The 24,835-nt window shown below is 40.5% G+C and overlaps 1 protein-coding gene across 8 annotated transcripts in view; it reads left to right on the top strand.

Annotated features, from left to right (window-relative positions):
* MICAL2 (microtubule associated monooxygenase, calponin and LIM domain containing 2) overlaps positions 1-23,577 on the top strand; it is an 87,074-nt gene extending 63,497 nt beyond the window's left edge. Inside the window, exons 15-27 of one of the 8 annotated variants that reach the window (XM_033152364.1) lie at positions 1,686-1,742; positions 2,850-2,999; positions 4,345-4,455; positions 6,409-6,618; positions 8,516-8,617; positions 8,978-9,109; positions 12,584-12,691; positions 13,240-13,326; positions 14,871-15,057; positions 16,088-16,176; positions 16,893-16,992; positions 21,421-21,473; positions 23,340-23,577. In XM_033152364.1, coding sequence (XP_033008255.1) covers positions 1,686-1,742; positions 2,850-2,999; positions 4,345-4,455; positions 6,409-6,618; positions 8,516-8,617; positions 8,978-9,109; positions 12,584-12,691; positions 13,240-13,326; positions 14,871-15,057; positions 16,088-16,176; positions 16,893-16,992; positions 21,421-21,461 — 1,374 coding nt within the window. In that variant the 3' untranslated portion in view covers positions 21,462-21,473; positions 23,340-23,577. Of the gene's footprint in view, positions 1-1,685; positions 1,743-2,849; positions 3,000-4,344; positions 4,456-6,408; positions 6,619-8,515; positions 8,618-8,977; positions 9,110-12,583; positions 12,692-13,239; positions 13,327-14,870; positions 15,058-16,087; positions 16,177-16,892; positions 17,894-21,420; positions 21,474-23,339 lie in introns of those variants that run through there. The other 7 variants (XM_033152336.1, XM_033152355.1, XM_033152346.1 and 4 more) reach the window with 7 other exon arrangements.
* The last annotated feature ends 1,258 nt before the right edge of the window (positions 23,578-24,835 follow it).

The following is a 24,835-nucleotide window of genomic DNA, read 5'->3' as shown; positions in this document are numbered from 1 at the left end:
ACAGTTACCACAACTGAATGATGTGCTTAAAAGTCATGTGTGCTTTACTGCTACAGTACATTTTGCCACCAAAGTCCTGCCTAAAGCAACACACTCAGATGCTTTGTAGCATTAGAAAGCTGAGGAGTCTAGACTTCTATAAGCGTTGGTTATTATGAAAGCATTTGTTATGTAATTCTGACTCGTTTGAAAGAACTCTTGGCTTTGGTCTAAACTAATGTGTCTGAGGCCTCTGGCATAGCCTTTAATCCACGGATGAGCCTTGGACAAAGTATTTCTCCCAGCTTTTATTTCCTCCATCTGTAAAATGGGAATTGTTATGGGAGTTATGTGAATTCAGGGCCTTATGGAGCTGATCACATAATGACTGCAAACCACTTTGCACATTTGAGCTGCAACCCTGAATACAGCACATGCCCCCATTTATTTCAGTGTTACAGAAGCGCATGCAAGATTGCTATGCTATCATAAGTTTCTTGAAGGCATATCTAGCCATTGTCCGCAAACTGAATGCCAACTTCTTAGTTCATCAGTCTGGTATAGTGGCTAGTGCTGGCCTTGGTTTTTGGGAATCCATACTGAAATACTGACTTAGTTAGGCAGTTCAGTTGCTGACCTTGTCTGCCCAACAAAACCATCCTTTCCAGGTGTTTGCAAGGCTAAAATCTACTGAAGACTAGAATGCAAATGGTTTAAAATTAGTTTATGAATAAGAGTTATCTTGGCATTGATTCATAATGAGGCACCAAGTATATAGGATCAGCCCATGTTAAAGTTATATGGAGGAATTGAAGGACCAGTTCAATGAATTTGTTGCACACATGCCTAATGCTACTTGAGAAATCTCAGATTCCAGCTGTCCCCAGTGGAATGTGCTGTTGCTCAAACTTGACTTTCATGATACCTGAAAATGATAATCTAATTTTTATCGATTAAAAAAAAAAATTATGGCTGCTGTGCTGGCCCTAGGTAGCCATTCTGGAAGTTGATAGCCTAAAGCTATTAATGAGGCCTGTTTCACAAGGAGCAAATATGTTCGGGCAAAATCAAATGTAACTGGGCATCCATGTTTGTTTTAATGTCTGGCCATTCATGTATACTAAAAGGGGCACATGGATGAAAGCATTTGCAGTATCTGGCCTTCCCATGGCTTCAGGCAACTGTTCTCATTTCAGTTTACTTTTGGTATTTAAGACAGCTGGGGGGAAAGGTGCCTGTGCTAACAAAATAGTTAGGCAAGGGGCGGGGAGGATTCTGATCTGACCCCATCCACCCCACTTTTTATGTGAATGGAGAGACAGGAATAAGCAACATATAATAAGCATCGCTGCCTCATCAAGTCTAGCTTGGCCTCTCCTAGATAACATTTTGCTGAGGATAGGGAGATGCTTATGGAAATGGCAGAACAAGCCTCAGCTAATTTTTATGATGACTGAAAGTGGCCTGGAATGAGTTCTGTAGACATATGTCAGTGGAAACATTTACAAGGTTATTTAGTAATTAAATTAAAGCTAGTGCCTAACCTCAATTCCTCGGTCTGATCAACCCATTCATTTTGTCACTGACCAGTGAATTTAGTTTTGTGGGATGTCTTCATTTTAGCTGCCGTTCTCTATTAAGCTGATAGATTCTGAGTGTGTATGCCGTTGTGAACGATATGTTTTGCTTCCTCCAATTGTTTTTAGGCAGAAGAAAATGAAACCAGTAAAAGGCGACGTAAAAGTCTCATTAATTTTGAAGAGGTTAGTACTAATTGTCATGGTTCAATTTGTTATTGGTATATGGTTTTAACTGATCAACAGTTTTAGGCAAATCAAGTGTCCTGATCTATTATCCTCAAGTCTTTAATGTATAACAATTGTAAAAAACAAAAACAAAAAGAAGGTCTTCCTTTCATATTTCCTTTCATATTTGCGGGCATCCATATTAAATTGACTTCTGTTTGTTTAAATGATTTTGGTAGAAGAAGCTGCAGCTGGATTCGCAGCCTGGCTTCTGTTGAAGATGTCAACCCACAGACGCAATGTCTGACAGGCATCGCTTTAATTTCTCTCCGCTATTCTCTAAAAATAGAATCTATATTATAGATTATAAACATGCCAAAAAAGTTCTGATCCATACACAGACAAGGGTGTGTGTGGAAGTTACCTTCTTCATCAAAAGTAAAAACCAACCAACCATGCTAGGCCCCAAATTTTAAAGTGGGAGATGGGACCAGATGCCACCTTATTATCCCCAGTCTACTTTCTTTTGAAGCTTGACTTATGAACATATATATATATATATAGAGAGAGAGAGAGAGAGAGAGAGAATGTTTCCACAGGCTGCAGTCTTTATACAATGTAGGCTTAAAGTAAAGCCACCTTCCATTTTTCACAGGCTTTCTGCTTTCTTTCCATTACTTGCATGTGTGTCTCAATGCATGCCATTGATTGATTGAGTGATTGATTAATCAATGGCATTTCTATCCCACCTTTTTCTCCAAAGAGCTCAAGTTGGCATACATGGTCCTCCCTCTTCTCATTTAATCCCTACAGCAACCCTGTGAGGTAGGTTAGGCTGAGAGGCAGTGACTGGCCCTAGGTCACCCAGTGAAGGTCATGGCTGAGTGAGGATTCAAACACAGCCATAGGCCCACATTCATTTTATCTGAATTTAAAATCTATTTGGTCACCCCATTTCAAATATAATATTGAAAACCCTATTTAAATTTTAAAGTTGGTTTTACTTTCCATGCATTCAGTGACACTTCTGTGGCCTGTGTACTGGTCAAGATGCCATATTAGACTGTCCCTAACCTTCTCTCTGAAGTGGAGTATATATCTTTTCCTTCAATTGTTTCATTGCAGTCTTCAGGTTCTTTGAATCGAGGTACAAATTCTGGTAACCAGCTAGGGGACTTGAAAGAAGGAATGAATCAAAACAAAGTGAAGTCTATGGCAACTCAACTCTTAGCCAAGTTTGAAGAAAATGCTCCCAGTGCTTCACTACGGAGGCAGGTGAGTAAATAATAATTGTAAAATTCTTCTGTGGAAATGGGTGTGAGTTCTTTCTCATGAGTAATCAGCTGTTAGGAGCAACATGCCTAGAGCCCAAAGCCTGAAATACTTAAAATGAAAACTGGTAGTTGGAGCTCTTTGGATACTTTGGACACATGTCATATCTACACGGTTGTTAAGAGTATAAGGAGATAATCCCTCAACATTCACAACCATTTCTAGTCAGTGGTTTTGAGAAAGCTTTTCCTGGGTTTGCACAAAAACAGTTCTTCTGGGCAGTGGAGTTCCATTTAAGCTTCAGAGTGTCCACATGCATAGGAAATGGCTAGAATGATCATAGGCGGGGCAGGCAGGGAAGACTGCCTACAGGTAGTTATGGGAATTGCAAGATGTGGGAGGAAAAGAAACATCAATTTTGCATTTCCTGTATTTGGGTGGAATGACCAAAGGGCCAAAATGAGTAGCTCTGTTGGAGTGAAATGCACATGGAGTCACTTTAGACACTAGAAAGTCTGATATTATTGGTAATGTCCAAGTCACTGGCTGATAACTGGATGTTAGGGTAAATTTATTTAATAATACAGTGGTACCTTGGGTTACAGGCATTTTAGGTTACAGAGTCCAGTAACCCAGAAATAGTACCTCGAGTTAAGAACTTTGCTTCAGGATGAGAACAGAAATCATGCTCCGGCAGCGTGGTGGCAGCAGGATGCCCCATTAGCTAAAGTGGTATTGGTCTCCCAGGGCTCAGATCTGATCTTTTGAATTGGCTCTGACTCAAGCTGATCACGCAACAGACCAGATCCTGAATCTTTAGACCCTTGCTAGATTTTGGAGTGATAGCTATACAAAATCAATGTGGGCTACATAGACGAACCTTGTGGGGTTATTATTTATTTAGTTATTGTTCAGGTAATATTCGCACTTCAGATCTGCCTTCCTAGTAAGTCCACAGAGCATACAAGCCAAAGAACATGTTTAGAAACCCACCACCCACCACATACAACATAAGTAATTTGTGGCACAAAGATGACTTGAAAATAATGAGATCATCTCCGATTTGCACTCATGTGTGCAACATCTAGTTTGCCTGTAGCTTGCTCTTTAAATAGTCACATTAAATTGTGCATTTCATGTACTGTAACATCTGTGGGTGTCAAAAGTACAAACTGTGGCATGGTAACAAATTACGAATGTGTCTTGCAGGAACCCTACCAAAGCACCTTTATTAGCCTTCAAATGTGTTTTCTCATTTCTTCTGCCTCATACTGTCTTTCAATCCTGTTCCTAGTCTTCATAAGATATTCCTTTATCTCCTTGAACTGTTCTGCTTTTTACATTTAAGGATCTAGTAGATAAGCCTACTTTGCACCTTTCTTCTGACCCTCCTGTAAATCCTCGCTTTGCTAAACCCAAGGAGCCAACCTGTAACCTGCCACCTCCACCAAAAAGTCAGGTAGGAATTCACTAGGGAGTGACGTGTCAGTTCTTTCTAACATTATGGCTGCAAAGCATGGTGGGTAACATCAGTGAGAAACAGCAGGAGCATAGAGATGCTTAGCTGCCCTTTTAAGACTGCTATTTGATAGGAGAATGTGAAGAATGAAATGAGTTGAGATTGCATGGGGCTTTGCCGCCATCTTTAGACTTTAATGAAAGGCCTGGTTCACACAACCACCTTAGCATGTTGGTGTATGGGTTGATATGGTTTCCACTGTTGCTGTGCTGCACTGCACTTCACACTGGATCATAGTTTACCTTGCCTTTTTAAAGTAGAAGACTTGTGGCAGTTTTGCCATTGGACAAAGGCAGGAGACGATGTGCTCCAGTTGTAGCAATAGTATAACAAATAATATAATAGCAAAACGCCATAGCTCCTAACAAGGCAGAGCCCAACACATAGGTAATATAAATTGTAAATGATAGCATGTGTTGGTTTCTAAAGCCTGGGCAAAGGAAAGTTTGGTGTGGCATATTTTGAAGCATGCTGTCTGTTATAATACTTAGGCAATTAAAGGTTTTGTTCCAAGGGATGTCTTTGGTATGGTTAGTTGACTCAGAAACCAATAAAAGATCTAGAGCACACCTTTGGGAAATGTTTAGAAATAAACACAGTTATCCTAGTTTCCCATATCCCCTGAAAGAGTGTCTTGCGGTTACAGCTGTCTGAAGAGTTTCCCATGCATTTCCGCTTGCTTCAGAGCCTCCTGCTTTTGAATTGCATTCTGGGCTTGGCATATGCCACAAACCAATATGGCCTGCTAGAGAATGCAAGCTTGATTCCCAAATTCTCCACTTCTGAGGAAGAAGGACTAGTTCAGCTAAGCCAACATGGGCATTTTGAACTGCTAATCAGTTGTGAATTTTAGATTCTTTCCACTCCCCCACCTATGTACTTGTGCACTCTCTAGAGGCAGGCTTATAAACTTAAGCATGGGCAGCTGTGTTGTGAGCTACTATTGCTGAAAGTTTTATGTTCTTATCTCTTCTCTGGCATATTCACTAAACAGAGGAGACTCTATGGCGATACTAGTATAGGAATGACCTAACAGGTCTATTGTTTTATTCTCTGTACTGGAAATTTTTTGCAAGTCTTAGAACTGGAAGACAACCCCTGGTCCCCTGTCACATTCCCTTCCCCAAATACAGAATACCCTGTGGCATATAAGAGTACTTTTTCTTGTAACTCTCCAGCTGGAGATGGACTTCTGCATTTAAATAATTGGTAGTTTGTTGCCTATTGGTTGCAGTATAAAAATTAGTGGATTATACAGTGGTTTGTCTTTTCTGAATATATATTGAGATATCCTGCCTTGTTCACTTAGTGAACTCAAGGCAGCTTTCTGACACAGCCTCATAATAGGATAAAATCAAAATATAATAATCAGATCGTCATGAGACTTCACTGAGGCTTCCAATAATACTTGGTATTTATTGAATACTGGGGATGCTTAAAGCATTTCATAAACATTTTCTCAATGATCCTTGCAACAACTCTATGTGGATGCCAATATTATTTCCCTGATGTGGCTGAGAGAGAGGGGCCTGCTTTGGGCCACCCAATAAGTTAATGGCTGAAATGAGGTTTTAATCAGGGACTTAGGGACTCCTGGCTTATTCTCTGTAATAATAATAATAATAATAATAATAATAATAATAATAATAATAATGTGTAGAACTCAAGGGGCCGCTGAACTTCCAAGCTGATAAGACTTGAGTCTACTCTGTCAAGCTACAGTCCACTGATAACTGCATGAGTTTTATGCACCACTGCTTCATAAAAGGAATATTCCTATGCATGAGATGCCTGTTTGTATTGCTGCACTCTGACTATGGCACATGCAGTTTTATTTGCAGAATGTGCTTTGATGGAAGAAAGATCCCTCTTTTCATTTCAAGTATTTCCCAGTTTCAGGCGGTAGCTAGGTCTGAACACACGGCCAGGGAGCCCGTACAGTCTTTGCCTGGTCCTCATCCAATGACCAGGCATTTGAGACACATAGAACGGGCAGAGCTGGAGTCCAGGCTTTCAGAATCCCTTGCGTCTTCCTGTCCTGCTGCATTTGCCCTGTCTGGTGTGCTTCAACGCCTTCAGCATGTGGAGGAAAAATATAAACAGGTGATGGCACGTTCTTCTTCTTTTTCCCCTTTCCCACCCTCCCTCCCTTCCCTGTTTCCTTCCTTCTCTTTTAGCAGAACCGCTGATCATCTCCAGGACAAATTTGAGCAGTGAAAATGTGGGCAATATTGTTTGGGTTCCTACCATATAAATCTTTCAAGCATGCCACCTACTTACCACATTTATTTGCCGGGTAATATTTGCTGAGTACTGGTTGGAAGCCTCCTTACAGTGTTCAGTACAAACATGCCCTTCTCATTCTAGAGTTGAGCTCTGGGGTAAGGGGAGTTTTGCGAGTGTCCAGCTAAAACTGTTGATGAAAGTCACTGGCAATTTTGTAAGTGCTGAAAGTATATTTATTTGCTCATTTTATGTATTGAATTATTTTTAAATTCCACATTTTCGTCAGATGGCACTCAAGGCATCTTATAACACAAGTCCATAGAAAGTGGGAGTAGACGCATAATATCACCAAGACAACTCCCTATAATCCCCAGAACAGTTTTGCAAATAAAAAACAAAAAACAAAAAACGTTTCCCCTGTCTTAAAATAAAGGGGCTGGGTGGGGGAAATGGACATATAAATGAGTAAGTGTGATTGCGCCCCTTTACAGATTACAGACATGTGGGCAGCCTGCCCAAGCAACTGGGGTGGAGAGAGGGCAAAGCTGGTAGCTGACCTGGTTCTCAACCTGATGGAATGTGCAACATGTCACCAGCCCAATGCATGTGGCAGGCTACACTCTGTACCTTGTTTTTTCAACTGAGTTGGAAGAAGGTGATCTGAAAGTGGGGGATATTGACATCAGTCCCTTGTCAAGGTCAGATCACTTCCTGTCGAGATTTAAGCTTCCAGCACCTTTGCCTATAGGGGGGTGGGGACCTATTAGGATGGTCCACCCTGGGAGGCTGGTGGATTTTCCAGCTGATATGACTGGCACTCCTGTCAAAGCCCTGGCTGACCTCTGGAACATCTAAATTGCTCAGGATGTTGACACGATTGCCCCTGAGTGCCATCTCCCACTTTGTGAAACCCACTTTGTGTCTCCCTAGTATATCCCAGAGCTTAGGACAAGGAAACAAGCTGGGAAACACAGCTTCAGAAGTTGGTTCAGAAATGTCAGCTGGTGCAGAATTCAGCGACCTGGTTGCTCACTGGGGCAAGATGGTTTGAGAATATTCTACCAACCCTGGCCCAACTGCACTGGCTGCCAGTTAGCTTCCAGGCCCAATTCAGGTTTTGACCTAGAAAGCTTTAAATGTCTCAGGACAACAGTGTCTTAAGGACCACCTCTTCCCATATGAACTGACTCAGACCTTGCAGTCATCAGCTGAGGCCCTTCTACACCTGCCTTCTCCACAAAAAGTCTGGAGGCTGGCAGCATGAGAACGGGCCTTTTCTGAGGTGGCTTCCCATTTGTGAAATGCTCTCCCCAGGGAGGCCCGCCTGGCACCTTCACTACATATCTTTAGTCACCAGGCAAAAATGTTTCTGTATAACCAAGCCTTTGGCTGATTAACATTCTATGATATTTTTAATGTGTTTGTAGGAGGTGGATTATTGGTTTGTTTGTTTGTTTTTGCTTTCTTATATATTTTTGTTCTCATTTTGTATTTTTATATTGTGAACTTCCCTGTGTTTGTCAGATGATGGGTGGTACACAGATTTATTAAAATTATATACACAGTATATATACACACTCCAACACTGAAGTCTGTCCCCTTTTTTTCTTCTCACTGCTAGCATTCTGTTTTCTGTCCTGCCTGCCTCTTCACAAATTAGCTACTCCCCGCCCCTCCCCCCACAACTAACCATTTTTCTGATTAGCACTATTTCTTCCTTTTCTATGTAACCAAATTCTTTCTTCTGTTTCCTTTCTCTCCCTTATGGCTGCAGAAGAGAGCTCAGTCCATAGCAAATAGAGAATTTCATAAAAAGAGCATTAAAGAAAAAGCCTCTCATCTTGCCTCAATGTTTGGCTATGTCGACATCCCAAAGGTGAATACTTGTGTTTACTGTTGCAGGTGCAGAAAAATAGATTGTGTGTGTGTGTGTGTGTGAGAGAGAGAGAGAGAGAGAGAGAATGTTGGTTTTCGTCCTATTTAAGGGGGGGGAAAGGCTCGTTCGTGGCCAATAACCCTTTTGTTTTATTTCACCAAACAGAAATAGAAAACTGAGGAGCAAATGAGACATTAGTCCACATTCTAATATTGTTAGTTCTGTTTAAGTCTAACTGTAGTCTCGGACTGCAGTTTTTTCTTCAGTAATTTTAGTGCATGGTGGTGGCAGTGCCATAATTTTAGCACTCATTAATATGAAAACCATCTGGGATAACTTTCCTCTTTCTGCTCTGTACAGAATAAACTTCCTCCTACTAAAGGTCTCTCCCACTCTCAACTCCCATCTCCCTCTTGCCTTTCATCTCATGATTCAGCTGCTTCTTCTCCATCATCCACTGACTCCGCTTCCCCTGCTGTTCATTCTAAAAAGGTATTCCTTAACAGGTTTCCATGTCGGATTCATGTTGGCACTAAAAATTACGCAAGGTTGGCTTTGACTCATGAGACCTAGCTTTGCTCAGAGGCTGTGATTCTGTCTCTGTGTGTTCATGCAGCATTTCACTTGAATAAGGTCTGAGCTTGTTAATTGGCATGGTAGCAAAAATAAATAAGTGACAGTAATTCATGGCCAACAGGGAATTACGCCAATTCCAGTTTCACTCTTTCTTTTGAAATATCAGAACTAAGGCTGCTTCTTTTGTTCAATATGGTTTTTAATTTTTAAAAATTAAAAATGTGGAACTAGGTCCTGAACTATAGGGCTGACAAGTAGTATTTGTTCCCAGCCCCTACAATCAAACAGTATCTGCTATTGGTGGCCTAATGACATGTTTTCCAAAGCCCTGCATCCTGAGTTCACATGTTCTGGCTATTACCAAGACTCCCATGCAGTTTTACTTTAATTTTCCAATCAAACCTCCAATACTGCTTCATGAAACAGGCAAGAATGGCTTAAGAACCAAGTAAGAAATTAAAGGAGCTGGTTTGTACTTTTCAGAGTGTGAGGTACTGTAGCAGTTGGTTTATCAAATGTTTGTGGGAACTAAGCTAGTTTGGAATGCCTACTCCTTACTCCAAGGTGTTTGATGGAATTAAACTTTGCACATGCTCAGAGGTGCTGTCTCCAGCCTTGCCTTTAAATCCCAGTTTGAATTGTTTATTTTGGCAAATTACCCGAATCCTTTTGTGTATTTGCTGGTTCCTTTGGAACAGCCCTGTAAAAACCATGTATTAATGCTAAACCAAAACCTCTGGCTTATAAGATATTTCACTTAAACTAGGAATTTTCTGAGGCTTTATCTGAAGTAAAGCTGCAATATCTTTAGTCTTCTGGCCTAAATCATTAGTATGGTCTTGCCACTCTTGAGAAGGGACCCTATTTTTATTTTTGGTCTGTTGCTTCTGTCAAATGCAGCATTTTCATTTTGCATTCAAAAGTAGGCAGGCGGAAATAACCCATGCAGTTGAGGTTTGAAATGCTGCTCATGTAGTCCTAAAACCCAAAGCATCAACAAATGAACAGAAGGATAAATTGGTCACTTTTAAAGTAATCCATATTTCACCTTGATTAGCAATGAACCAAGATTTGAAAGTAACCCAAATTCTGCTACAGGATGACTTAGATTTTATTACCGGTAATCCATTTTTTAAAATGGCTTGTAGTTGCTGTTACTGGAAAGGGAAGGATCTGTGTAGAAACCCTCCTCTGAGCACGAGGCCTTCCACTGATAATTATAAATCCTAATCTGTGTCCCGTCTTCAATCTCTGAGCAGTGAGAGGTGTCAGTTTCCCCAGCATATATCTTGGGTTAAGTTTCCTTGGAAAGAAGGTGACTGGAGACTTAAGTGTTTCTGCGACATGTTTTATTTACACATTTGTATTGGCTGAGCATAAGATGGAAAGTTGACAAAATGACCCATCCAACAGAGCCAGCACCGCATAGCTTTGGATTCTTCTAGAGAGCAAGTCAGGTTTCTGTCTCCCTCTGCCTCTTTCAGAAACTGTTCCATAACTTCCAGTCTGTTATCTCTTAAACACAGGCAACCTGGATGACTTCTCCTCCAGACATTCACCCTTCCAGAAGGAGCTCTAGCTATTTTGTGTCTGTGACAACACATCACCTGTACTTGGCCATCTTTTTACTTTATGCAAAGGCTTATTCTCTCAACAAATAGAATATGTCAGTCAGTGTTTGTCCACCCTGTTTGCCCTCTTTAGCAATCTCATTTTAAAACCAGAGCCACAGGGATTCCCCCCCCCAAACCCCATTTAATCTAACCCTAAATCTTTTACCTTATTATACAAGATTAATTCTTAGCAGTTTTATGAGTAAGCAAAGTATTTCCATGCTATCAAGTCAAGTTTCCCTTTGGGTGGTACCTGATGTGAGAACTTTGGAGAGCCGGATGAAAAACCTTACATGATAACCAATTGCCTTTCCTTTACTCATGTTTGCTTACTACTTCTATTTTTGCTTGTTTCCTAGAAACGTAACAACCAGCTTCCTTGGCTTCATTTTTCCCATTGCCTTTCCCTCCCATCTTATCTTGCCCAGTACAATCTTCACACTTGACATAATCTCACGGGAATTTTGCCTGTTTTAAACAGACCAGAAACACGGTATCTTGTACCTAATTTGTATTGGGTTGAATCCAGAGAAAAGAGAAGCATGCGGAAGGAGACTTCTAGAAGTTGGCTTTCCTGCCTCCTCTTCCCTCTGGCAGCCTCTACCACAGGGATAACCATGTTCTTTTTTTTTCAAATAATAATAATTGCATACGTACAGAGTATATGTTAACTAGGAAAGTCGGCATATTATTTTTGTAGAAAGCCAGTTTGCCTATTTGTTTCTTGCCATTTATTTCTCTTGGCTTACCCGTTCAGGTTTATCTAGCCTTTGTAAAGACTGCTTCTACACAGACTAAAAACCAAGTTTTAGTTTTCACAGGCAGCAAATGAGGTCATGTTGCTCTACCAGCTGCCTTCATGATTGATGACATTTAATGGGTGGGGCAGCTAATTGACATCAAAGGGTAGAAATCGACTGGTGTTGCCCATCCTTGTTTAATCGTGCATGTCTTTTAAATACTTGCTTAAGCATATTCAGAAAGATCTTGCCTTATATGACTTTCCTTGCAGATTTCATTCAGGATAATACTTTACAAGCTTCTTTTTTAAAGTATGGAAACATCTAGCAAATTTACAACATTGGTTTGGTACTGCCAAAATCTGAAAAAAATCCCATTTTGTACATGGGCATGTGGCATTCAGAAGTCAGGTGCAATTAGAAGCTTTACTTATACCTTATTCACAAGAGAAATTAACAAGAATTCAGATGATACAATAAAAGTCCAAACTCAACAGTAATTAGCATACTATTGTCTGTTCTGTTCTCAAAAACCTTCTTTTGTTAGTATTTATTTCTGTCAACAACATAGTATGTTTTGTGCCGTAATTATTACAAAGGAAAATGATCATCTGTGGATGAAAAAGTACCGGTAATCAAACAAGATTTTGCTGTTCCCTGCTCCATCCCTGCTCATTCGTACAAGCCTGGATCTGTTTCCACATGCTTTGTTCGATTTCCATAAGTATTTGTGGAGAACTAATTGAAGACATTATCGTTTGCTAACAATTTTAGAACAGAATTTTTGCATTGCTAAACAGAAAGCATAGGTGGTGGGGCAGAATTGGGGAGAATTGTGCTTTATAGTGCATGAAATTGCTCACAGCTCTTCTAGCTGCCTGTGTCCCTTTCAAAACTTCAAGCTCACTTAACACTGCTTTGTTATGTGTCTTGTCTGTTGTCTTGTTTCTTTTTTCTTAAACTGTATTCTCAAATTCTTTCTATGCCTCCCATCTTTTCTCTCTCCTTTCTCCCTCCGCTTCTTTGCTGGATGGTAGATGACTGTAGGGAAAGTGTCACGTGGAATAGGGGCCGTGGCAGAAGTTCTTGTCAATCTGTACATGAATGATCACAGGCCCAGTCCATTGTCCAACGCTTTGCAGCCGGTAAGGTTTAAACCCACAAATACTTGAATTTGTGCCAAGTTTATTTCTTACTTTACCCGCAGTGCATTTTTAAGAGTGACATTTCTGGGCATGTCCTTATACCTTTTCAGGTGTGTGTGTGTGTGTGTGTGTGTGTGTGTGCACCCACACTTTGCCACATGTGTTATGGCGAAGATGCACATGTTCATGCATTTATTGCTTGTAGCTTAAGCACAGCATAGGCTTTGGTTAAGTGTAATAAAGCTATGCAGTTTATAAGGGCCCATGATTAATCTGGAGTGGTTTTTCAAGCAAAGTCTGGGACCCGAAGGTGCCTGGGCATGGGTGTGTGTTTAAACATCAGTTTTCCATGTCTGGGGAGGGAGACTGCCTCTCAGAACAAAAAAAGAACCAGTCCCACTGGTTGTGTTTAAGTCCATGTGCACACATCCAGGGACTCACTCACTAGATGCTGGCTAGTATTCATAAATGCTGCTGTTGAAGCTTATGCATTTTTCCCCTTCTTAAATTGTTGCATCAAACTTATTGGAACGTTTTGTTGCATTCAGAGTGAATCTTTGGATGGTGGTGCAGCTGCTGCTTTCCCTTCTTCTCCTACCTCTCAAGCTTTGTCTTCTACTGCTCAAACCTGTCAGGTATCACAGAAAAGTACTGGTGCATGTAGTGTGTCCTCAGCGTAGTAAGAAAAGCTATTGTGGGGAGTGAGTGAGATCCTGTGTTCTGCCTTCCTCTTCTCCCCACATCCTTGCACCCACATCGATTCTGGATAGTTCCCAACCTTCTGTAACAGATTTAGGAGGCACGGTGGTGTGCAAGGGGAGGAGAGAAAGGGAACCCCCCCCCCATTTGTGCAAACAGAGGTCAACTGCACAAGTAGGATTTCCTGTGTGTGTTGGCCTGAAAATGTATTCTGTTCATAGTCTATTTGTTTTCAAAGACTTTTTAAGCTATCAATCAGATGGATTCTGAGTTTATTTATTTTTAAGATTTCTCTTGTATGTTGCTGGTATTTAGCTTGCTTCAACATACACATCAAACAAAATTCAGATAGAGATAAACAGTGTCCCAAAACAAGTAATTTGTGCAGTAAACCTTAATATTTATAAAAAGACAATTTTCAACATTATTTTCACTGCTTAATCATAGGACAAAGAGCTACTTGGAAATTCACTGACTTCAATCTGTCTATATTTTGGTGTGCCTTTTCTTCTCCCTTTCCCCCTTCTTTCTGTTTTCTTAAATGTTCCCATAATAGACCACAGGTGCTATTTTATTAGAGGGTGGAAGCCATTCACATTCTAAAACATGTATGTGTTTATTCACTTAAATATACATGAATGGGTGGAACCAAATGTTATGCATACATTTACAGAGAACCTAAGTGTGTGGTTGGGTGTGGATAACAATGTTCACATTTAGCATGGGTTATAATAAAATTGTGAAAACCAGTGTAAGACAGGGATGGAGAACTTGTGACCCTCCCAGTATTGATGAACTCAGTCCCGGCCAGCAAGTCTAATAGTCAGGGGTGATAGGAGTTGGAAGTCCAGCTGCGTGTGGGTACATGTTCCCTATCCCTTCTATAAGATCAGCGCACATTGGCTGCAGTCCAGCCCCACTAAGATCAATGGAGGTTTTGCTGTTGGATAACACCCATTCTGTGTTGAAGTCATTAGAAAATCCCTGTAAATCATGCCCATACTTACAAGGAAGTTTCAAAGATTAGGAACGAGTACATTAGATTGACTTCCCCATGCTCTACATAGTGCAGCACCCCAAAAGCATTCCCCATGGATCCTGGAATGTGGCTGCCATGTTAGCACTATTTCTTTTATGTGTTCCACATGGTGTTTGGAGTTTTCCTTGCATGTTGAGGGAGGCATGCACAACTTGTTGGCTGTCAAGTGAAACAAATACCAACCAGCCGTGTATTGAGACCTGCTAGTTGCTTTCTACCCCTCCTGTTTTTGCAATAAGGATGTAATAAAAACTTAACTTAACCCTGCCTGCACGGTGTGGTATTGCATATCCACAAAAGACCTGTTATCCAACTGACTTTGGGCTGGTGCAGGTGCATCTTCCCTGCTCTCTTTTATAATCTAGTAGGGTATTTAATCAAGCTGTTACATGTATGCTGTGCTGTACAAATCTTACAAACACTTGTTAATATTATTTGCAGAGTTCTTTGAAGAAAGTATTTCCACAGTCAGTAGGTGGGAGCGACATTTGCTGTTTCTGTCAAAAAAGGGTGTATGTCATGGAGCGCCTGAGTGCAGAAGGCCGCTTTTTCCACCGAGAATGCTTCAGATGTGCCATATGTGCTACAACACTCCGCCTAGCAACGTATGCCTTTGATGCAGAAGAAGGTAATTAGGAAGTGGGATACAACAGTTAGGATTTCTGCTGTGTAATTTGCAACTGGCATATTTCAGCCCTCTTCGTGCTCACGAATGCTAGAATCAACCAGATGGTGAAGGCAGTTCTCATCCGGAAATGAGAGGTGTCAAAAATCCCATGTTTTCCAAATTGTGGGTTTTTTTTGTTTTTTGTTTTTTTTTTTTGCTGCCTTATTCTTGCAGATGACATCTAGTGTAAATGACATCCTTGACCTCTGCCAGTAGCACAGAGATCTGGTTCACATGATTTCTCTCCCCACCTCGCCACCCTAGAAATAGGTGTGGAGCGATCACATAAACCACAACACTTCACTGTGAAAACTTTGCTGCAGTGCATAAAGAAAGCACTAAGGCTTTAACTTCGATTGAAGCAAAAATTCAGCCTGAATGCCTTATATAGCATGAATGTGCCCTGTTCTACAGATAAACAGGTTAAGTTGCAGAAGCTTTCTTGGTTATCCTCTGTTTATTGTGTGAGATAAAACTGACAGGGGAGTTAAGGAAATACGTTAATAGAAATTAAGCAGCTGCAAGATAGAAAACACACTTTTCTTTAGAGCATATAAAGACATTCTCACTGAAGCCCAAATCAAGAAGGATGCAGTAGGGGTGAGCAACCTTTTTCAGCCGTGGGCCAGTCCACCGTCCCTCAGACCATGTGATGGGCTATATATATATATATATATATGTTTGGGGGGAGGAATGAACAAATTCCTATGCCCCACAAATAACCCAGAGATGCATTTTAAATAAAAGGACACATTCCACTCATGTAAAAACATGCTGATTCCCGGACCATCCGTGGGTCAGATTGAGAAGGCGATTGGGCCACATCCGGCCCACGGGCCTTAAGTTGCCTACCCCTGCAGTAGGCTGTGTCACATTAAAGTGTATGCACAGCACCTGTGGGTTCTGTCACTGTTCATTTCCAAATGGAATTAAGTGATTAGTAGAGAGAGAAAGCAAACAATGTCATTCCTCCTGTCCTTGTGTTTTCCAGGTAAATTTTACTGCAAGCTTCATTTTGCACAGTGTAAAACAAATAACAAGCACAGAAAAAGAAGAGTTATGGTAAAGAATCATGAAAAGGTATGTGTGGTGGTCCAGAGTTTGTGTAGTTCCACTGATCCGCCAAAGCCGGGCAGTGAGTTGACAAGGCATGCTAAGAATTAGAAACTCCATCTGAATGAAAGTGATAAGCATAAGTCATGCAGTTCAAGTGTCTTGTGGAACCCAAGTGGTCTGATACTTTTATGTACCAGACAGTCACTTTGTAGAGGACACTAACCTGGAGGTGTGGGTATATGATTTGTGGTGGTAGCCCAAAGCTTGTTGCTTCATTTTTTAATGTCTTTGCTTCTAGATATTCTGGCTACTGCTGGAATTGTTATATAGTTATGGTATATTGAAGCATGCCCAAACTTACAGTTTGGCACACATTTTATGGGTGTAGATGCCATGGTTCATGTGGAAGGTGCTGCAGGAGCGTGGCCAGTGGTCATTTTGGAAACTGGTTTCTGCAGACTTGTGTCAACCTGCGCACGAAGTCTGCTCAACTTTTTCCCCCCCATTACAAACCATGTCTTCCATATAATCCAAGTGGAAATTGCTGTTATCGACTTCCATTGGAAAGTCATTTCTACTTTGGGAACAATGTCCTCCTTAGTTTGCAGCAATGATATAATGTTAGCTACCTGCTAGGTTTCCATTTGTTTTCTAGCTGTTCCTTGAAAGAAACTTTCTTAAGTTTGGGGAGATGATGATGATGATGATGATACAATGTTAAGCTGAGTGTCTCTTTAAAGGAGGAAGCAAAACCGTGGCGGCAAGAAGAGCCCATGTCTGCAGAAACCACCCCAGAAAATGCTTTTACTGCAGGCGGCAGCTCAGAAGACCGGTCCCCAGGTATCCTGCCTTCATTCTTTAGGAAAACGCTAAGCTGGCCTCTTAAGGTGACAAGGGATCTGCTTGACCTTCCAAGACGCCTCTCTAACTGGATGCATGGTTTCCTGCACGCTGCCAGACTTCATTTCAGGGACAATGCATACAACTATACCTACTTGTATGAACTCCTAAGCTTCAGTATGCCATTCTTTTTTGCGCTTCAGGAGTTACTTGGCCATATTTACCGGGATGCGGAGCTGTCCTTTGAGAACATGCTTGAACTGGTGAAAAAATTCTTCAGGGTTTAAAGTTCTTCTGAATCTTTTTTTTTTTTTTTTTTGGGTCGTGCCTTTCAGATTTCCAAAACTAACAGCCTTCTCTGATTACATGTGTACGCACAAGCAAAGACATTTCAATTTAGTATGTGCTTTAAATGAGCCCAAAGCTCTACTTGATAACCATGGTGCAATTCTTTAGATCATTTCAAACTTCTTTTGGATCATGAAGGTCAGTGTCCAGACACATTTCCAAACCATGGAAAATATATGAAGGATGTTTTTATAGGTTAAAAAAAAAACTGGTTCAATTTCTAGTTGTGACCAGATATTCCTCTGGGTTTACGTTTTATTATCCTTATTTTAAAGACTGTGAAAGACGGTCCTTTCAGACATTTCTAGGCCAACAGCAAAAGCTGTCTGTCTTTTTGAAAACTGAATATGGCACATACTTCGTTTCCACCCTTGCCCCTATTGCTTTAACTCTGCTATGGGGCTGCGAGTTTGTTCACATGTGTAGAATTTTTTTTAAGTGAAAAAATATGTATTACTGGCCCATATATTTTCATTGACTTCTCTTTGGTATACTCTGTAAACACTGGGCATTTCCTGTTACTTTTATGAATAAATTCAAAGAGCAAATGTTAGACATTAGTTAATTACAATTAGTTCAGAGAAAAACAGAACACTTGCCTATATTTATTTCTCCAAATTGTGAGGTATGTCATAGTATATACCATGAGAGATGACTTACAGCTAATATTGATGAGGCATAAATTTTGTGTTTATAAGCCCCCTTCCTCCCTCCCCCCCAATGCCCCTGACAATTTTAGATATGTTAGAATTACCGATATTAATATGTGAAATTAATACACAATATTTGAGATATTCTGGTATCCACTTCATGATACACTTACGAAATGTTTTCAAGTGTTAGCAAGACCCAAAGAACTTAGGATGCAACTCTGGGAGATTTGAATGAATGAGTACTGGGTGCCAACATGCACTCAGAGTTATCCCCAGTAGTTCAAATAGTCACATACTTTAAAGCCATACTTGACTAAAACAAGATTTTGAATCTGTTTTGCCATTATGAAGGTTTACAGGAGATATATGTGGTATATAACTACTTGGTACTTACGATCCAAGAACAATATCTTTTTGCCAGGGTTTATTACAACTTCCCACTCTGAGGTCATTGTAGCACAATCGTAGACGGCATGTTTTGCATACAGAATGTCCTGGTTCAATCCTCTGGCATCTACAGCTAGGCTAAGGGAGACTTCTTCCTGAAACACTAGAGAGACATTATGTAGGCAGTACTGAACCAGATAGGTCAATGATCTAACTTGGCAATAAACCTATGGTTGACCTTTCTCTGTGTATCCGCGATCTTACATTTTTGCTACTTCAGAGACAGGGTATGCTAAGAAATTAGTATTATAAACACTTTGCAACATTTATTTCTAAGTAGAGTTTAGCATGGCAAGTGTATACAATGAGGTTTCTGACACTCTTGTTTACTACTTGACAATATTTTGATGAGTTCATTACTTTTTAATGCAGTTTGATGCAGTGTGGGAAACGTCTGTAAAAAAGAAACAAAGTTCCACTGCATGATTGCAAGGCCTTGCTTGTAGGTGCTTGGCATCCTGCAGGTAACAGCTGCTAGTTTTGTTTATAAAAAAAAACAAAAAAACACAGCAACCATTTTGGTTTTCATTGACGGAAAGCTACATTGTCTTTCTGTGGATTATCAATTGCCTGGGTTTTATTCGCATCGGGGAATGACAAAAATGGATGGATACCTACTTGCCATTAAATATATACATTTGCCTTCATGAAAAGCCCTGACTTTAAATTTCATGCTTTCAAAAGAGTCACTTGGTACATTGTATTGATGGGGTCGGTCCCATCCCCCCCATCTGTCATTCCATTTTACACCTCAATCCTAATCAGACTAACATGGAAGAAGGTCCCATTTGTGGAGTGAAACTTTTAAGGTTTAATACTAAGCACACTTAACTTGAAAGTACATAAGCTCAGTTTAAATGAATTGGGAAGTAAAGAAGTTTCGGGCTGCAGTCGTTCTTATTTATAGTGCAGTCCTTTGCATGTCTATTTTGAAGTAAGCCTTGCTGAATTCAATGGGGCTTTTCTCCCAGGTAAGTGGTTATAGGATTGTGCACTTAGCTTTTCATTCTTACTGCACTGCCATTAAGGATTTGTTTACTGGCAAGAATTTTTGTAGGCCTGATGGGTTAGGAAAGAAATGGTTGTATTTAATGATGTCATTTGTTCCTTTTAGTTAAAAAGTGAGCTATTTGGCACAGAGTAGCCACAGAAAGTCTCTTTAAAACTCATGCACATGCTGTTTTCCTGCTTGCGGCCAGTCATTCCAATTCATTCACTGCTGTGTGCAGCACTCAGCATTTTGTGTGTCACCACAAACACTCAGGGAGAGAAAACGTCAAGATTTTCAGTTGTTTCCTATGCACCCAAACATTTGTCAATCACCTTTATAGCAACATCAAGATGCAGAAGTAATTGGAAGCCAAAGTGCCTAGCACTTCCTGGTTTCATTGCATCTCAAGTGTCTGAGCAGTCTCTGAGCTAAAAGAAAATAAGGGGGGATTGCTTCCGTCTCCAAATCGTAATACTTTTTGAAAAAGACAACTCTACCTGTTCAGTTGTAATGTCACTAATATCCTTAATGCTAATTAAAGTGTAGATCAACCTTTAAGACCCCTTGACATCTGTTCATGTAAGGCAGGATTCTTACTCTTAAATTTATTACCCACCCTTCACCTACAGGTCCCAGAGTGGGTTACAACAAAGTTAAAATTCAGAAGTAAAAACCGTTAAAATATTACGTTCATGAGACTGGGTGAGTCCTGAAAACACAGGTCTCTGGTGTCAAAGGCCAGTGCAAAGAGGTGTGTCTTCAGTATATGGTGCCCTCCAGATGTTGTGGATTACATTTGCCATATCCGACCATTGGCCATGCTGGCTGGGGGGGTATGGGAGTTGTAGTTCACAACAGGAACAGGGAAGTTACAGGGAACCAGGCAGAGGGTCTTCTCGATAGTGGCACTCCCCCTGTGGAACGCCCTCCCATGAGATGTCAAAGAGATAAATAACTATAAGACATCTTAAGTTTTTAATGTTTGATGTTTTATTATGCTTTTATATTTGTTGGAAGCCTCCCAGAGTGGCTGGGGCAACCCAGGCAGGTGCACAGGGTAGAAATAACAAAATTATTATTATCTGGAGGGCACCGCGTAATCTACCTAAATGTAACTGTGCAGTTAATGAAAATGGGTTTTTTTTGTTAAAAAAAGCCTTATACACCCTGAGAATAGTGTTGTAGTAGAGGAACTATAATATATGATGTTTCATGATTTTCAGTGTAATGGGTTGCTGTAAAGAGCTGAAAGGGTTTAGAGTTAAACCTAAGATCAGCAATATCTCGAGCAAATCAGATTTTGACAAGAGTGTACCATATAACTGCTTAGTTATTTGTACAGTAACTTGCACTAGTGTTTTAAAACTATCAATGAACTCGGAAGGGGTATCACATTGGTGGTAGACAATTCTGCCTTATTTATCCATTCACTTTTGGTCATTAAAAAAAACTTGGATAATCAAAATTTCTGGGTCATGCACTTCACCACTTCAGGAGGCCACAGTTTTCTTGGTGCAGTGTTTGGTGTCGTGAAGATCACATGTCCACCCAAACCCATGTGTTGTTTGATCACTTTGGTGCTTATGAGTCAGCTGCATATTAACCTAGAAGCAATGCAGCTTTGAAGATGGGTTTGGAAAACAAAGGGGGCTCCATAGGTGGTCAATGTGTGTCCAAAGTCTTGCTCAGATAAATTGAGTCATGTTTACTTTATGTCAAGGCGATGGTTCAGAGTCACACTCATTTTCAAATAGAGATTTGAAATAACAAAGGGTATTCTGTAACTGCTATATATTTGATACTTGAAATGTAGCTGATAATGGTTGTTAAATATTCTTCTTTTTATCAATGAAGGCGGGCAATTTCATTTCGGCATACTTTCCTCTACTTTGCAATGTCAGATTGTGTCTAGCAATCTTTTTCTTTCAAAGGCTTTATTGTTAGCTAGTTTTGACTATCTTCTTTCCCAATCTCTTACCTTGTCTTTAGTTCATTTCAACATTCCAGTGCTACATCCTCTCATTGGCTGAACCATTTCTGCTGTAAGATGATTGTGCAGTTTTGCTATCGTTTTTCGAGTGTGGTGACTAATCCCTAATATTTTCTGCCAATGTTACAAAGGCCATTTGAAGTAGTTTATGTGGTAACTAAAAGAAAAGGTTCTGCATTATCATTTAACCTGCCTTGTAGTTGACAATTCGAAAAACCATATGGTTTATTTTTATCCCTTTCCCCATAATTTCTCTCATCTATCTGCATGTATGTTGGGTGGATTTTTTTTAAAGTTTCATAAATGGACTCGTAAATAGGTTTTATTAAAGCTATTTTCCATTTGCAGTAGAAAAAGATTAAGTGCGCAAGGAAGGATTTGTGTCTGCTGGGAATCTCACTAAACTATAGTTCTAACTATAGTAAATACTGGAAGAGAATAGTAAATTATATTCTAGCTTTACAGACTACTTTTAAAGGCTCAGAACCAAAAGTAATTTAGATGTGCGTAGGTAATAAATGTATTCATTTGATAAGCAAGTAAGACATTTCAGAATCCTAAGTGTTTCAAAACAAAACTTTAAAGTGTGAATCCTTAATTGTTTCTAACATCAAACTGCAAATGCAAGGTTACCTGTAATATCTGTAAGCCACCTTGAGTCCCGTCATAGAAGAAGGAGAGGTATAAATAAATCTTAATAGTAAGAAGAATGTTGCTGTATCACCAGGATAATGTTATTGTGCCATGCTGGTGCATTTGTTGAAATATACCATTCAAACCACTTCCATGCTAATGCAGTACAGGCATTGAGTGGGGGTTCCATTCTTGGCCCCCACATGTGTCAGCGGAGCAGGCATAAATGCGCCCTGGCCCATTTTGCCATGCCCCCATAATGTTCTGCCTCCATTCTTCCAGGTCCAAAAGGACCCGCATGTTGGCAATTGGGCATCATTTGGACGTGCCTGAAATGGCCGCCACATGTATGTATTTTTCTTAGGGTGCACCCATGCCATTGACTCTGCTGCCTGGTTAAACTTCTATGATTAGCCAAGAGTAGCTTTGCAAATAGCAAGAAGTTACCAGCCATGTCTTAGACATGCTAAGAATTTGGCCAAGCAAGGTAATGGCTGCTAAAACTCCTGTGTCAAGAAAGGAGATGGAGGAAAATTTTCACTCTTCACTGACCTCACCGACTTGCTTATAGCAAAGGCAGTGCCCAGCCATCAGTGTCTTGAGGTGAGATAGTTCTGCCAGAGAAGCTCCAACCAATCCCAGATCTACACGTGATAAATTTGTTGTTGTGTTGTCATTGGGACAATGCCTGTGACATCATTCTCAGAGCCCCAACACCCTGTGAAAAAGGGTGACTATTTAGACACTTGAGCATGTAGCCATTTTAAAAGAATGAAAAAAAAAATGCAGGGTTTGCCATTTCTGACAATAATGTGCTGATACTCCAATATGTTCTTAAAATACTACGTTCTTCCTCTCTCCTATGCTGGACCATACAATTATTTTGAGTCATTCTTAGAAAAGGCATTTTTTCCCCTTTATGGGAAAGCTTTCTCTTGCATAATCACATTACTATTGCAGGAAAGCAACTAGTACAGTAGGACTAAGGGAGATGCTTCTCCTGTTCAGAAAAATATGATATATCTAGTACTTAAGTAGTAGATTCTGCTCTTAAAGCACTGGGGGAAAATTCATTTAGAGAACTGATGGATCTTGTTTTCTAAATTTCACTTCTCACCACCACCCAAATGAAAGGTTGTGAAAGAGTATCTACATTTCTTAACAGCATGATTCTTGTTTGCTGTGACTAACTTAAACTTTCCCTGCATGTTTCATCAATGGGATTTCTGATGGCAAAGTCTCTGTCTCTGTTTCTTGCTATACTTTATTCTTTTTTCTGTTGCAGAGCCTTCATTTCTTAAACAATGCCAATGAGGATTCTGTCCCTCTTCTACTCATTTCAAACTTTTGATTTATTTATTTTTTTGCCTCTGAAATTTAACTGAACATTTTTATTAGGGTGTTTTCTTTTTTTTCTAAAATAAATAAATAAAACAATCACATGGAAATTTGTATTTTGCACACGGTGAATGTTTAACTTTTTAGACTGGCTGTAAACAAATAAATGCAGTTCTCTATAAACATGATTGTTTCCTTTCTTCCTTTGAAAACAAACTCTGCTCTGGTGAGGCACTGTTTCAAACTCTGCCGCTGTTTGGGTTCTCATATGATGGAAATCATGCTCTACTTCGTATTTTCCTACTTTATGGTTCAGGGGTTTGATACACCTGGCGCCCTCTGGATGTTTTTGGACTCAAAACTCCCCATCTCACCCAGCCAGCAAGACCAGCGGTTGCGGTTGATGGGAGTTGGGAGTTCAACATCCATGCTGTAGCTCAAAGGCATTTAAAATGTTGCTGAATGACAACATTTTAGAATGTGGCTCACAAACCTAGAAGCTGCAAACCTTCATTAAGCAGGAAACATCCTCACTTGCCTCTTGCAGCTCATCCTCTGGGTCTTGAGAACATCTTTATCGCTGCATTTTCATTTTGTTTTGTGGAAGCACATCTTTCTCTCTCTTTAATCGGGGTGAGATAATGTTTCAAATGATGCCATTTTAATCTGTTTGGAAACAAGCCTCCAGTGCTCAATGTGAACCCAAGAAAGAGAGAACTTGATTAGTCTTAGCCGTGGTTACGGTGAGTACTGGTGTAATGCTAACTATGGTTACGGACAGTGGGAGAAAATATTTGTAGTGGAATGAAATATGGGCTCCAGAAGGGAGCACTTGAAAAGAGTACCCTGTGGGCATAGTCCAATCACTACCTTTGGTAGATCACTTGAACAGCAGGGAGTGTTTGTACTCTGCCAAAAAGGAACAAGGCCCATCTCCCTTTCATCTGACCACAAAACCACCTCCACCTTAGCAGACCAATGCCTAGCACCTGGCTCTGTGCTGCTGGGAATATCCCCTGGGGATGTGCCTACCTTTACAGAGCAATGAAGGTGTCAACATTCCTAAATTGTGAATTGCTTTGGTGCTACGGAGGGAATATCTTTGGCCGCAGATGGTGCGTTCAAAGGTACTATTTATTGGTCTGAATTGTGCTGGAAATCTTGCTCCAAGTTTGCTTCCTCTTGGCCTAACTCGAGTCCCAGTTCAGAGGCTCAGAAAAACTACACCATGCTGGTTTCTGTGGGCCAGTTTCTCCACAACAACACCAGTTACCATTAGGGCGGGGGGGTTGGAACTGAGCAGCCTCAGCTGCCCTTTTGAGATCAGGCAACATCTTAACTTTACTGCTAAAACATTCCTGTTTAGACAAGCCTACCCAGGGCTTACTAGGGACACGGGTGGCGCTGTGGTCTTAACCACAGAGCATAGGGCTTGCTGTTCAG

This window comes from Lacerta agilis, chromosome 1, assembly GCF_009819535.1.
Source record: "Lacerta agilis isolate rLacAgi1 chromosome 1, rLacAgi1.pri, whole genome shotgun sequence".
NCBI classification, from domain to species: domain Eukaryota; kingdom Metazoa; phylum Chordata; class Lepidosauria; order Squamata; family Lacertidae; genus Lacerta; species Lacerta agilis.
Note: the sequence above shows the minus strand (reverse complement) of the source record. Positions and strands in the feature narration are given on the sequence as shown.